Source organism: Terrapene carolina, unplaced genomic scaffold (genome assembly GCF_002925995.2).
Source record: "Terrapene carolina triunguis isolate 2854851 unplaced genomic scaffold, T_m_triunguis-2.0 Scaffold238, whole genome shotgun sequence".
Taxonomy (NCBI): Eukaryota; Metazoa; Chordata; order Testudines; family Emydidae; genus Terrapene; species Terrapene triunguis.
The window spans coordinates 14,872,539-14,886,620 of NW_020664589.1; the positions used below are offsets into that span (position 1 = coordinate 14,872,539).

Here is a 14,082-nt window from a genome sequence, read left to right on the forward strand (position 1 = left end):
GTTACTTGCATAAGCAGACACTAATGGTTCTAGAAGATACTAAAATAAACAAATTTACAACTGAATGGCAGTACAAATAAGGTCACAGAGTTTCTCATCGGTGAGAGCTGTAAAAGCAGTATTCTGTCATCATCTTCTCCACACATTTATGCACTGAGACTCTGATCTATTAAACCTGCCCAGGTCACTCTTGTCACAGGCCCCATGACTGAAACAGGTCCAGCTCCTCAGTGCCAGAGCTGGTGCTCCCAGCTGAGCCAATTAAAGGGGTGGACCTGCAGCTGGGCTATAAAGGGTCACAGGAGAGGGAGTTCAGTGATAGCAGGGCTAGAAGGGGAACAGCAGAGTGGAGCTGCAGGGAGAGAGGCCTCCTGCAATACTCCTTGAAGAAGGGAACTGGGGTTGGGTAAGAAGACCCAGCTGAACATTTTTTTCTTCTTTGGAAGACGGCAAAGAAGGCGGGCCCAACCTAGCATCTTCTCCAGCTGCTCAGGCAGCCGGAAGGGACAGTACCTCAGGGAGGAGAGGCTGTGCCCGGCTTAAGGCTGAGTGGAAGGTTCGGCTTTGTGGTTGCTTTTTGGAAATTTGTGTTAATAAAGAAACCAGACCCCAAGAATGGTTGTGATTGAATAATCAAAACTGTGTGGAGTTTTGTTTAAGGATCCCAGAAGAAGGAGAAAAAAGAAGCAGGGTATCCCTGACCAGGAGGGGGCATCAGGTGGTGGCCATCCTGTTATAATCATAATCTCAGAAATATGTACAATGAGATAAATCAGTAGTCAATGGCAAGAATGATTGATTTTATTTTCATAAATATTTAGAGACACCATTACACATTCCATATTTCTGTATTCTCTTTAAACAGGACTTGGGAGCATTGGGGAAGGGAAGGTTGTGAAACTGACTAAAAAGCATCTGGAAAATAAACCAAATGCAGCAGTCTAGGTGATTTTGCATTTTTTTTAAAATGTAAATGCAAATACCAGAGGCCTATCTGATGCTCAGCATCTAGGTATTAGCAGCAATAGTAAGAAATGGGACCATGTAGTAGGAAGGTTCACAGCTCTCTTATAATGGCTTTACAGCTCAGCTGGCAGAATTAGACCTACCAATCACTGGCAGAGAATAGGAGCAAGAACATAAGAATGGCCATACTGGGTCAGATCAAAGGTCCGTCTAGCCCAGTATCCTGTCTTCCACCAGTGGCCAATGCCAGGTCCCCCAGAGGGAATGAACAGAACAGGTAATCATCAAGTGATCCACCCCCTGTCACCCATTCCCAGCTTCTGGCAAACAGAGGCTAGGGACACCATCCTTGCTCATCCTGGCTAATAGCCATTGATGGACCAATTCTCCATGAACTTATCTAGTTCTTTTTTTTAACCCTGTTATAGTCTTGGCCTTCACAACATCCTCTGGCAAGGAGTTCCACGGGTTGACGGTGCGTTGTGTGAAAAAATACTTCCTTCTGTTTGTTTTAAACCGGCTGCTATTAATTTCATTTGATGACCCCTAGTTCTTGTGTTATGAGAAGGAGTAAATAACAACACTTCCTTATTTACTTTCTCCACACCAGTCATGATTTTATAGACCAAGAATATTTCATTCTTTCATACTCATCACTGCAGAATATCATGGTCTCCCCAACCCACAGCCCACTATTTTTGCCCCATATCAGCAGAAGTTGCCAGAGTGAGGCAGATGTGTGACCTTTCCACTGGAAAAAAAGAAAACCAATTACTAGTTTTCTTATTTTTCTGTGCAAGAGTCTCTGCAAGTACTTAACTGAAGTTTCCTTCCTAGCTACACAGTTAAAATAAACCCTGATACAAATTGAAATTACAGTTGGTCTCTCAGAACAGTGTGGTATCAACTAATGCTTGCACACTGATCTTGTAAAAATTTGTGGACCTACCTGAGCAGAAGAATAGTTAATCTCATCTGTCACTTGTTAGAGCCACATAGCCAAAGAGTGGGAACTGAGCATATAGCACCACGTATCTTGCAAGAAAGTAAATCAACCACAATAACACAAATAAATTTCAAGGCTGAACTCAAAACTGAAAAGCCCTGGAGTTGTCTGTTCTGACAATGAGCACTTAAGAAGCAATACAGATGAACAGTACAACAGCAAGATCATAACAGTTAATGAACACCTGTTTTTGCAAACATGAACTGATCATTTTTGTAAAAGCCATAGATTCAATTCCACTTGGTTTGTAAAATGTTTCTTTTCTGTTATCACTGGGGACTTCAGTGCAGAATAAAAGGCGTATATTACTTGTGGATTTGCACCTCCATCTTTTTTATTAGGTGAGAAGCAGGTATTATTCCATGACCAACTGATATCTTTAACAATAATAAATATGAAATATTTGTGAAAATGCACTGCTAAATACCCATGTCCTGGTACATTTTGCATGTTTTCTATGTCAGAAGTACAGAATGCTTAGAATATATCTTGAGCCACGTAGGAAACATTCAGTTTATTCCAAGATAAACATGTAAATCCAAATGATCATAATGGGACCCATAATAAGCACCAAGATTTAAACAATAACTATAACAATGGGTTACTATAACTGCAACTATTTTCTGAAAAACAATTCTCTTATTTTCTCCAGGCTAATTAGCATTAATAAGCCAAGACTCAAATATTTCCTTTCGGCACAACAGGGAAGCAAATCATCAGTGCTGGAAGGAAGAAGCTAAGATAATATGAATGATTTTCAAAATATATTTAGAGCATACACACTCTACATGATATACATGGCTACCAATTAAACACCAGTCAAACTATCTGCATCTAACATCCAATTGTGAATATGCAGAGTGTGCTATCCACATTTAAGTTTAAGTCTGCTAAGGAATACACTCTCCCCCTTAAATCCAAAACTTTTCTGAAGAGGAATAAATTGATTACAGTTAAGAAATGGCTATTAACCATTTTAATTTAAATCCTTTATTATTGTTACTACAAACGCTTAAAATTAGGTACCAAAAAAGAAAAAGTTTTACGAAACCTTTTGAAACAGATTTTCAATTGGAGGCACAATCTAAACAATGATTTGCTTCAGTGATTATCTTAATTAAACTGCTGTTTACGTGAGCAAAGTTGATTTATTTCAGTATTGCTTAGCATCATTACACCATCCATTTAATTGTGCAAATTTCCTTTAGATCAAATCACACACTCCACCTCAAAAAGTTATGAAATGCCTGTGAACCACAAAGAGCAAACTCAGAGCAAATGTATCTGTAGGAAACATTGTAATATAGTAGGATGTGTTTTACAACACAAGATATAAAAGACCAATACTATATCACAAGGCTATCGGTCTAGACGATGCCTCTATAAGCTAATCATGACCACCAAGAAGGACATACGTCTTTTTATTTTACAATCAATGCGCCATTCATCTTGATAAGAAAATACACACATGATCTGATGGTAGAATACTGGCTATTAATGGTGCTGAGATGAAGGTTTTCAGCATATCTTAAGTTTGGCAACAAAATAACTACAGTTGCTGGTTAATAAATGAAACCTGGAAAAAACACTACTTTATAATGTAGTTCTGAAATCGGAAGTGCATAAAGGTTCAAATCAGAAATTAGGAGGACAGTGCATTTATTGTTGGCCATTCATTCCAAGTTTTCAATAATGTTATTCAACAGATTTGTCGAGAGTTCCAAATACAGGCTCTCCAAGGAACAAACTTGGTCCCATGTTACTGGGCTTGATGCCAAAATTACTGGGCAAAATTCTATGGCTGATGTTCTGCAGCAGATCAGACTAGATGATCATAACAGTCCTTTCAAGCCTTAATATCTATGAAAAAAATACTACAGCACAAAATTAAACTCACTGGATAGTAGCTTCGTTAATGTTTTATTTATTTCCTTTTACTGATTGTGAGTGAACCTCCAGTTCTGAATTAAGAATGCCTAAAGAAAGGAGAATTAGTCCTGGAGAAGAAAGCTACACAAGAAGAAAACCTGAATTTTGGCTCGTGGGAATTTATTTGATAATGTCTAAAAAGAGGATTTTTCTGTAGCCTTTAACAATGCATTTTTTTCAGTTGGACCCTTTTTTAAAAGTGAGGAGAGCAAAAAGGAAACAAGCAATGAAAACATGTGTTTGGTTAGCTGCCTTTTGCTTTAGCTCTCATAAGAGCGATCCTAGTCTCTTATCTGTAAACTACTGAGCAAAAAAACTGCATATACTGGCTAGAGTTATAGGGTATGTTGTAGGAAACTTCCCAGATATACCTCATGGAGTTGGCTCTGAATTCCCTCTGCAGGATACGGAGAGGTTTTGTCTCCAGGCAAGAGGCATAGAGTCCCACACCTGAAGAGACTGGGGATTCAAAGGAGATAGGAAGTTCCAACCTTGTAGATTCTGCACCCTCAGACCAGTATACCTCTCTCGCCCAAACAGATCTCTCTCAGGAAATTTTGCTATGATTGGTTCCTCTGCAGGCAACTGGCCCTTAACAAAGAATACAGACACAAGGAGGAAGTTAATGCAGCAAAGAAGAGCATTAACTTGTACAAGGTTATCTGCCAGTGCTAGGCAGGAACATACTGCAGACAGTGGGAATCTCATGCCTCCTTTCCAGCTCAGGACATACCTCAAAAATACTCATATCAACATGGTTTTGATATGAATGAAGGGGCTTCCATGGGTTTGGGGGAAGGAAGGGAGAATGCCATGTTGGTTCTGCTCTTCCCTCCCACTCTGTTTTGCCCCTGTGTACCTCACATCATTGGGCAGCAAAGGACCTCTCTCAATACTACACGAAAAGAACTCTATTTCTCTATTACTCAGTATGCTACAGAGCTCCCGATCATGCAAACAAACACTTATGCATATACATCTCTACCCCGATATAACGCGACCAGATATAACACGAATTCTGATATAATGCGGCAAAGCAGTGCTCCGGGGGGCAGGGCTGCGCACTCCGGCGGATCAAAGCAAGTTCGATATAACGCAGTTTCACCTATAACGCGGTAAGATTTTTTGGCTCCCGAGGACAGCGTTATATCAGGGTAGAGGTGTACTTAATTGTAAGTACTAGTGGTCCCATTGAAATCAATGGGGCTACTTTGAGACATAAAAATTAGGCAGATGCATAAGTATTTGCAGGGTCAGGGCTAACACTGTAAAGGGCTATAATGCTAAGCAAATGCCAGATTCAGTACACATAGCAAATACATAGTCCACAGATGCATTTAGTGGTCCTCATTGAGCTGGTCTGTATCGCTGTAAATTTTCAATTACGTCTTATTGGCATTGCCAAAATAATTATTGGCTCTTAGTGGATCTGAAGGCTCTGAATGTTGTTGGAGAAAAATCAGATGTACAGCATAATAAATGCACTGCTTTGATTTTGCTTAACTCGCACTTTCAATGTAATATATCACTTCATAGGGGGAAAAAAATCAAAGCTCCATAAAGAGTAAAAACTAAAGAAAAAAATTTAACTACAGAATATATATGACCTATTAATTTTGTCTAATAATGAAGTGTTTTTGGATGATTTCTAAAACTCACTTTCATTTTGATGCTTCATTTATTTTAATCTAGGATATAATTAGAGGGAAATCAAATCCATCCCCAAAGCAGAATAGTCACCTGTCTAAGATGCCATTCATTTGCAGCTTGCCATTTCTTTCTAAATTTTTTCCCCCATGTGTTCAAACTGAGTGTTACATACACTGACAAATTTTATTTAAATCAATGTCCATTAACAACTTATCACTAAAATTAAAGTGGAGGATGTTTGATGCATGGCTGGTTTTCAAAACATGATTTCTTTATGTTATTTTTCTGGTCTTAATGGGCCTGATTCAGTTATAACCGTACAGCCAATAAGAACTGGAATAGCAATAATATTACAATGGATGCATATAATATTTTGCTTAGTCCTCTGCGTCTTTAGCTGGTTATTTAGCTATAATCTTTAAACGGGACCCTTACAAAGAAGGAATGTGTGTAGAAAGGGGAAACAGAGGCACATTTTAACACTCATTGAAATCCAACTGAAACAGGTGAGAGAAGAGAGGCACAAAATGAAAACGCTATAAAACATTTTCTAAGAAAACAACCCAGAGGTAGTTGGTGCTTGAGTCCTATCACGCTAAAGTTCTGCACCAGCCCAATGTCGTTACACTAGTATAAAACTGGTACAGGGTAATAGAATCAGGCCCTTGAACCTTTGCATATAGTGAAGTTTGCACTATGGCCCACATCAACCACCTTAAAGTCCCCTGAAGGTTTTGAGTACAATTCAGTTCCACCTTTAATTGACTACCCATTCCCCACTAGGTAACTGATTTTTTTTCGGACATACTAGCACATGACTTCAAAAGCTTTTGTAGATTTTAAACAAAATTAACCCTTGTTGCACATTTTCAGTGAGAGTCAACCCTTGAGTGACTCCTCCTGGAAGAGACACTCTGGCAGGGGCAGGCCATCGTCAGTACATGAGATGGCATTTACAAAGAGGAGGAATAAATCGTATCTTGATGCAAGGAGAGCTGTCGCACCTGAATTGCTATCTAGCCAGATGAAAATATAACACCTACTAAGAACGCAGCTCAGACATGGGAAAAACCTCCCTGAGAAGCAATGAACAAGACGGTCTTGTGCTGATGATACCAAGATATCCAGTAACAAGATCATCTGTAACCAGATTATCTTGAGAAAAGCTATGTCACTGATGAATTCATGCTGTGATGGGACAGTGGTTTATCTCATCACAGGATACTCCTATTATAAATTATTTTGCAGAGATAACGTGCCATAAAAGATGCTCAATAGGTGAGCATTCCAAGCACATACTGGAGTGCTTCACTAACTTCCTTATTTGTTACCATATGCTGCACCTTGCATCCCATACTTAAATATAGTTAATGAATGCATCGGATAATGGCTGAATAAATATAAAGGAGACATAGCTTAATTACAGGAATAGAGAATAAGATCCATTTTGCAGCTCTCAGTGTTGAAGTACTCTTACTAAGGGTTAAAATTAAATATAGTTAAGATCAGAGAACGATTGCTAGGTAATCAGGCAGCATGTATACTGGCTGCTGCAACAAATAAATGTAAAAACACTGCATTTGAAAAAATTTAGTTGATTTTGTCAAAAATCATGCCTTGATTGCATATTCCTTAGCAAGCAGAAGATAAAACTTTCCAACTGTATATAAAAAAACCCCCTACATATACACAATTCTACTTTTCCTGCTCTTTCTTTCAATACAAGGATAGCAAAAATTGTCCTTGAATTCATCATAGAATATGAATAACCAATTTAAGCTTTCTGCTAAGTGACAAGAGAAGAAAGGCAGACATTTTAGAGTAGAGACAGACTCATAGGGAAAGGCTCCTTAGTGAAACACCATTTCCCCCTTTCTTGGCTGCAAGAGATTGCTTAAAAACAAGGTGTTTCATTAAAACAGAAAGCATTTCTGCTTTCTCTTCTTCAGCTTGTCCCACCACTGGCACTTCTGTGCAGGCTGTATTACTGTTCCTCCAATGTAAGTCCCATTCCCAGATCAGCTCCAACTTTAAAATAGTAACTATTACTAGTTACTGACTATTTGTGCTTTAGAAGGATTATGTTTATTGCCACAGAACAAGGAAACAATGTTTACATGCAATTTCTACCAATTTCAGCTCAGATGGGGGCAAGTCATTCCTCAGCAGAGCACTGTGTGACTTTCAAAACAAATGAATATACAAATCTGCATTTCCAGACTTTGTGAGTCAAAAATGATGCTCGAGAACTAAAATTTATAAGACAGTAAACATGGATTACTAGTTCATTGGCACTAATGTTGGATCCAGTTATTAGAATAAAAGTGCTCAAAAACTACTAGGATGAGTATGCAATAAGGGGTTATGCACTGGTAGTTAGAGCTGATCTCACTAGATCACATTGTAGTTCTTTAGAAAAGCATGAACAATTCTGAAAGCAAGGTTTTAAAACCCAAAAGCTTTTGAGGATTACTTTTAGGATTATTGGTGGGCACTACTGACAAACAGAAGTTAAGTCAATAAACTTACTGATTATCTTTTTTCTTCTTTTTGTACGGGTCCATTAGACGAAGGGTATCTCTGATGACAGCCACTTTTATTTCTTCATCAACGGGGCTTGGGACATTTTCAAACACTCCTGGAGAAAGCTTTAATTTGTAAAGGATACAATTGTTCAGTGTAGAACTGCTGCTTATTTATTACGTAGCTGCTCAAGTCTTATTCTTATCCCTTAGGTCATAAATATACAATGACAGAGCATAGAACACTACAGTAAAGAATAAAAATGATCTGTTAACATATACAAAATGATACTAGGGAAATTTTAGTCAAGTCACCTAAATACATTGAAAAAAAGATCTTCGCCGTCAATGTTACCAGTTATATACACAAACATGAAAAATGGTTAATATTCACCCAAATATAATTAACTCAACTGCCAGGATGTTGAATAAGAGCATTTCTGACAAAGAAGATGGAGAGCTTTCACAATTCCAATAAGTCATGTTTCAAGAGCATCAGATTAGCAATGATTGCAAAGCCAAAAATATTACAAAAAGCCTTACAGGTTTCATATTAGCCGACAGCTTCCATCTTTCAAAAACGCAAAAAGACCAAAAAAACCAACCCCTAAACAATTACATTCTAATATCATGTCAGGCTGTAAGGTCTTACCTCTTGCTCATGTTCTATTCTCATGCTGGGGTTTGCATTTACTTCAAGTAACACAGGCTTCAAATTTTTCATTAGGAGAATGTCAAATCCTAAAATCTGTGCATAACGCAACACAACATTACTTTCACTCGCTGCTATTTCTTTTAGAGAATTGCACATATCATTACGTAGACAAGTTATCCATCTAACTAAAGGAACTTCTCTCCCAATCTACCCATGGAACTGGAGAGCTCAACAGGATTATCTAAATTCTTTGTTTTCCCCCCATCGTTGGGGAAGCACTTCCCCAGAGTAGGGACATGCAAAATTCCATTCCCACAAAACATTTTAATAATCATCTTTTAAACCTCTTCCTTCATGAACAGACTGTTATGCCATCATGTTGTAATAAGAAGGGGAATGGTTAAGGCATTTGAGTGGGATTCAGGAGATCTGGGTTAAGTTCTTAGTTCAGCCACAGTCATCCTGCATGGCTTTAGGCAAATCACTTAAGTTCTTCATGTCTCACTTCCCCACCTATACAACAAAGCAAATATTTCCTGTCTCCTGCACTTTATCTGCCTGGTCTGTTTAGACTGTAAACTCTTTGGGACAGGGACTGTCCTCTTCCTATGTGTTTGTATGGCATTTAGTGCAATGGGGCCTTGAGTTCTACCAGGATTTCCTTGGTGTGGTCATCTTTCCTTGCTGAGCCCTCTGAGTCTTCTCTGTAGCATACCAAACACAGTGTCTGCTCAGCCTTTGTGAAAGTCCTGCTGAAGACACTACATGCTTGCCTTCAGCCAGTTAATGCAATTGTGAGATTTTTGCAGATCTTGTTTAAAGAAAAGTGACCATCCTTTCCTCCAATTTCTCCAATTCATTCCAGTATCTTAGCTCTACACTCAACCTGCCATTCCTCGCAAAAAAAACGAAGTCTGATTTCACAAAACCTCTTTTACTAGGACAGTTTTTTTCTCAGCCGATCTGGTGGTTTGTACAGTGCACTGCAGCATGGACTTCTCCCTTCCTGAGGCTTCTAGCACACTATAGAGGCCATTAGGGTAGGTGAAAACCCACCATTCTCCTGCAGTAGAAACCAATTTACTGTGGACTCATCTAGTTGTTGTGTGTGGCCAGAATACAGATTTGCCACTACTTACAGGCTCTTTGTTGTGGGAAGAGAAATAAAAAACGTCTGAAGTGTAGTTATCAGTAGAGCATTTTATTGTGGATTTAGACACTAATTGGTAAATTGCTGCTTCAGTGGTCATCTACACTTTAATGATAGAGTTTGTTAATATAATCATAGCCTGTCACGGTTTTCTGGTGAGACCTGCCTGAATTACAGTTCTGCAAAGGTCATTCGTGATGCTGGACATTTCATGACTCATCTTTCTTCCTGTCCTCTCTTACAAAAAAAACCCCAGAAAAAATACCACATGGATGGAGGAAATTTTTCCTGGTTTAGTGAGTTGGTTCATAGTACACATAAACCATTTAAACTGACTGGGCCAGTTAGAAACCACAATGTGACAGACCACCTAACTTATCAAAGTGGCAATAATCTGAACTGGTCTTTTATGTGGAGAATACAGATGGCCATCCAGATGCCAGCATTTGGAAGGTAGAAGTAAAAGGGAATGAGAGGGACGGTAGGGGATTTGGAAATGTGCTAAGTGCTCAGCATTTCCCTTATGTACTGCCAGTGGCGACCTTCATCACGCTATTTATACTACACTCATCACTATCTGAGCATCTATGATTATTATGATTTGGAGTTTTCAACATTGCCATCTGGAAGCTTCAAAGGGGAGTGTTTTAATGTGATTGAAAACCCACAGAAACTATGAGGATGTGTTTAAGGGTGGTGGTAAGGTGGCTTCAGTGACACTGATGAGGGTCTGCAAGCCAAAAAATGTGATGAAGAGAATATAAATTGTGAACTTGCACAGGACATTGCCCAGTTTTCAACTACTATCCCCACTAGTGATCAACAAAAAGAATAAAAGAGAAAACTTTTTGGGAAATGAATTAAACATACAAGCTTAATCTATGCATAAAAAAATAACTTTACTCCAATATTGTTACAGGAAGGGCTCTAGCAATGATGAGGTTATATTTCAGGGAGTGCACCCCTTACATAAAAATTCCTGACCTACCTGGAAGCAAGTTGGCCCAGGCTTTCCAGCTGGTATATCAGATTGGTAATAAACTTTCAGCTCTGGAGTCAGTGCAATAACAGTCTTAATCACCAATGAAATTATATCCGACCACAGTTTCTTGATGTCAACCCCTTTGGAAGACAGTCTGTAGAGAACGCTTGAAAAAGTCCTTTTGCTGCCAGTGTTTACATTGTCAGAATGGATGAAGTTCCCGCTGTGAATATTCAGTGAATAGTTGGTTAAGTGCATAAATACCTGGTGCAAGTTTTTCAGGGTGGGTTCTTGATACGGCTCTGTACAAAATCTAGAGAGTCCATCTTTGGCTATATAAATCTCTAATGGTTCTAAAGATTTCAGTAAGACATATAGACGAATATCAAATTTCAGTTTGTCAATCAGCAGCGGTTTGCTGATATATTCCTGGACTACAGCTGGCCGGCTCTGTAGATTTCCTGCCAGTCTAATGTCGCTGGGGTCTTTAATGAGGTAGATTCCATCCCCTTGACACCCACCATCAGGTTTCACAATGAAAGTGGGCTTCCAGGGTGGATCACTCTCTTTCATCATGCGAACCTAGAAGGAAAGAAGGATCATTAGATCAAAGAAGGACATGAATACAGGGAAAACACCTTGCTTATTTCTGAAGGAAAAGCTTTAATGCTAGGACAACATGTGAAAGGAAATTCCATGTACAAGTAAAATACACAGCATTGCAGAAGTAAACATCATGCAAGTAAGAGTGGAAAATACACAGTGATGTTGACAAGAACACAAAAACCAGAGCAAAAAATGTGGGAGAGGAGTTACCAATGTAGAGGAATTGCAGTTTATATAGCATCCCATCATGTAAATGGTCCCAGGAACCTCCTTTTAATGCAGTGTGACAATATACAGCCTGAAACATTTCTTGTTCTTGAAGGCCTCAACCAGTGGGAATGCAGAACGACTCACTAATGTAAACCGAGTTGTGAGACTAAGCCTTTTGAACACTTTCTTAAAGAAAATCATGAAACTTGAAAAAATAAGGCTGCTTTTTTTCCCAAGTTTAAATTTAGGCAAACAACATTGAGGAGAGGGAAGATAGGGTCTTGTCAAGTTACTGCTCTGTTATTCATTTGTGGTTAATGCTCTCTAAAATGGTTTGAAATAATATCCTAAACCTTGGTGGCCCTGTCCTGAAGACCCGGCATCTACCACTATCCAGCTATGACAAAATAGCTGCATCTTCCCAACCAGTAAGTCTTCCAATCTGAAATTCACATTTCACTATGTCCTTGTCACAATGGTATGGAATAAACTAAGGGCTTGTCTATATGGGGAAAGAGCCTGAAGTAGCAGGTGCACACTAGCTTCCCCGCACTAACTCCCGATGTGAACACTCTTACTCTGCATCAAGACTGCCTTTGTGCAGCTTAGCTTAAACGGCACAAAGGGAATAGCTAATGCACTTGAAATTCACATCCTAGCTTACTCCTCATGTAGACAAGCCCTTAGAAGATGCTCTTTTCACCAGTTAACCAAATCCAGACCTTAACTTCAACATGAATAGCACAAATGTTTGTGGTGCCTTTTACTTAATAAAGCTTTTGCAAACCAAGGTTTTATTCAAGAGACATGCACTTGAAGTTTCTGCCAAGTGCTTGCATCCTCCCAGTAAGGCTCTGTCTACACTTATGGAGGTGTGTAGAGTACAGCCACTATACATGTAGCTACAACCGCAGTGACCGGCTCCAGCTGCCGGAGCCTTTCACTGTGGTGAGGAAAGACTCCAGCAGGCAGAAGGCAGTGGGGAAAGGAGCTCCTGGAGCCTTTCCCCACTTCCAGAGCCTTTCATTGCAGTGGGGAAAGGCTCTGGCAGCAGGACACTACAATGCTACAAACAGCTGTGTACATGTGGGAGCACAGCTTGGGCATGCAGAGAACTGTGTACTATACCCTGGGGTTCCGGGCATGTAGGAACTCTACTCTAATTGCCTAAGCTGTGCCTTATGGTCTGCTGCTGTTTATCCCCACACTACCTTTGTAAGCAGGTAAAAAGAGAATTAACAATGAAAGAACATTCAATGCCATAAGAAAAGGTTAACTCCAATATTTTCCCTTGTAAGCATTACAACGAAGTCCATTCATTTCCACCAGTCTAAGATGATTTCTTAAAGCAACATTTCCAGGCTGACTGGGGAGACAAACAGATCTCTGAATTTTTCTCCAATTTCAACTTTCACTCAAAGTATCTAGCGATCATGGTTGCAAAGAAACACTTGTTTCATCTTTTGAAGGTTAACAGATGCAGAAACAGCGACCTGATTTTGCAGAGAGCATGAAAGCAAAGATCTGAGGTGTAAATTGCCCCATTCATTTCCAGAGGCACTAACTCATATGTTAGTTTGGGTCTTTAATAACATGACAGGGTTGTAGGCATGTGCAATTGGTTTTGTTTTCCTGAAAAGGGGTTCAGCTTCCTCAAGTGTGGGAAATTCAGATTTAAGAGGTAAATATTGAAAATTATATTCCGTTTTATACTGAAATGTATATAGAGCAAGAAACAGGGCCAGTTCAGACTGGCTGGCAGGGATGTAAACTGCAGGGAGCCCTAGCTCAGGAGGGACCCACCTCACTAGACACAGATCACAGTGTTAGTGTGAGGTTTATTGTGGATGCTCCAGGGTCATGCAGAGTGGAGTATACACATCTACAGCAGGAGGCCTCTCTCTCGATGTCTCTCTTCTTCATGAATTACAGGAACCCCACCCCAGCAACCCAAATATACATCAGGTCAGGTCCTATTTCCGTATCCTCCCTTCCTCCCCCAGTCCAGCAGGACTAAATCGCTTCAGTTGTATGACACGCAGTTTATGGCAAATCCATGGGATTATTGCACATAAACTCTTGAGCCTTGAAATCAGCAGCCCTCCAGACATACACACCTCGTTAGATGTGTGGCAAGCACAACTTTGCTGGAACCAGATCTGTCAAGAAATGAGAAATGTTCATTTTCCATCAATGTGTGGTTTTCACCAAAGAGATAGGTTGTGTTAGAGAAACTAGGGCATGCTAACAATACAATGTATCACAACAAAAATATTTGCCCCCATTGAATAGCATATTCTATACACGCCTCTAGTGGCCACTGCTCTTCAGTTTGTAACTGAATATTTCCTGTAAATTACACCATTGGTATATTCAGGCCTGGAACTCAACTACTAATTTTCTGAT

General features: G+C 39.5%; 1 protein-coding gene across 1 annotated transcript in view; it reads right to left on the bottom strand.

Moving 5' to 3' along the window:
• Positions 1-14,082, bottom strand: part of TTLL11 (tubulin tyrosine ligase like 11) — a 110,503-nt gene that overhangs the window by 66,364 nt on the left and 30,057 nt on the right. The window contains exons 4-6 of the mRNA XM_024211146.3: positions 10,867-11,442; positions 8,726-8,821; positions 8,081-8,199 (exon numbers count right to left, since the gene is read on the bottom strand). Of these exons, the coding sequence (XP_024066914.2) occupies positions 8,081-8,199; positions 8,726-8,821; positions 10,867-11,442 (791 nt within the window). The remainder of the gene's footprint in view (positions 1-8,080; positions 8,200-8,725; positions 8,822-10,866; positions 11,443-14,082) is intronic.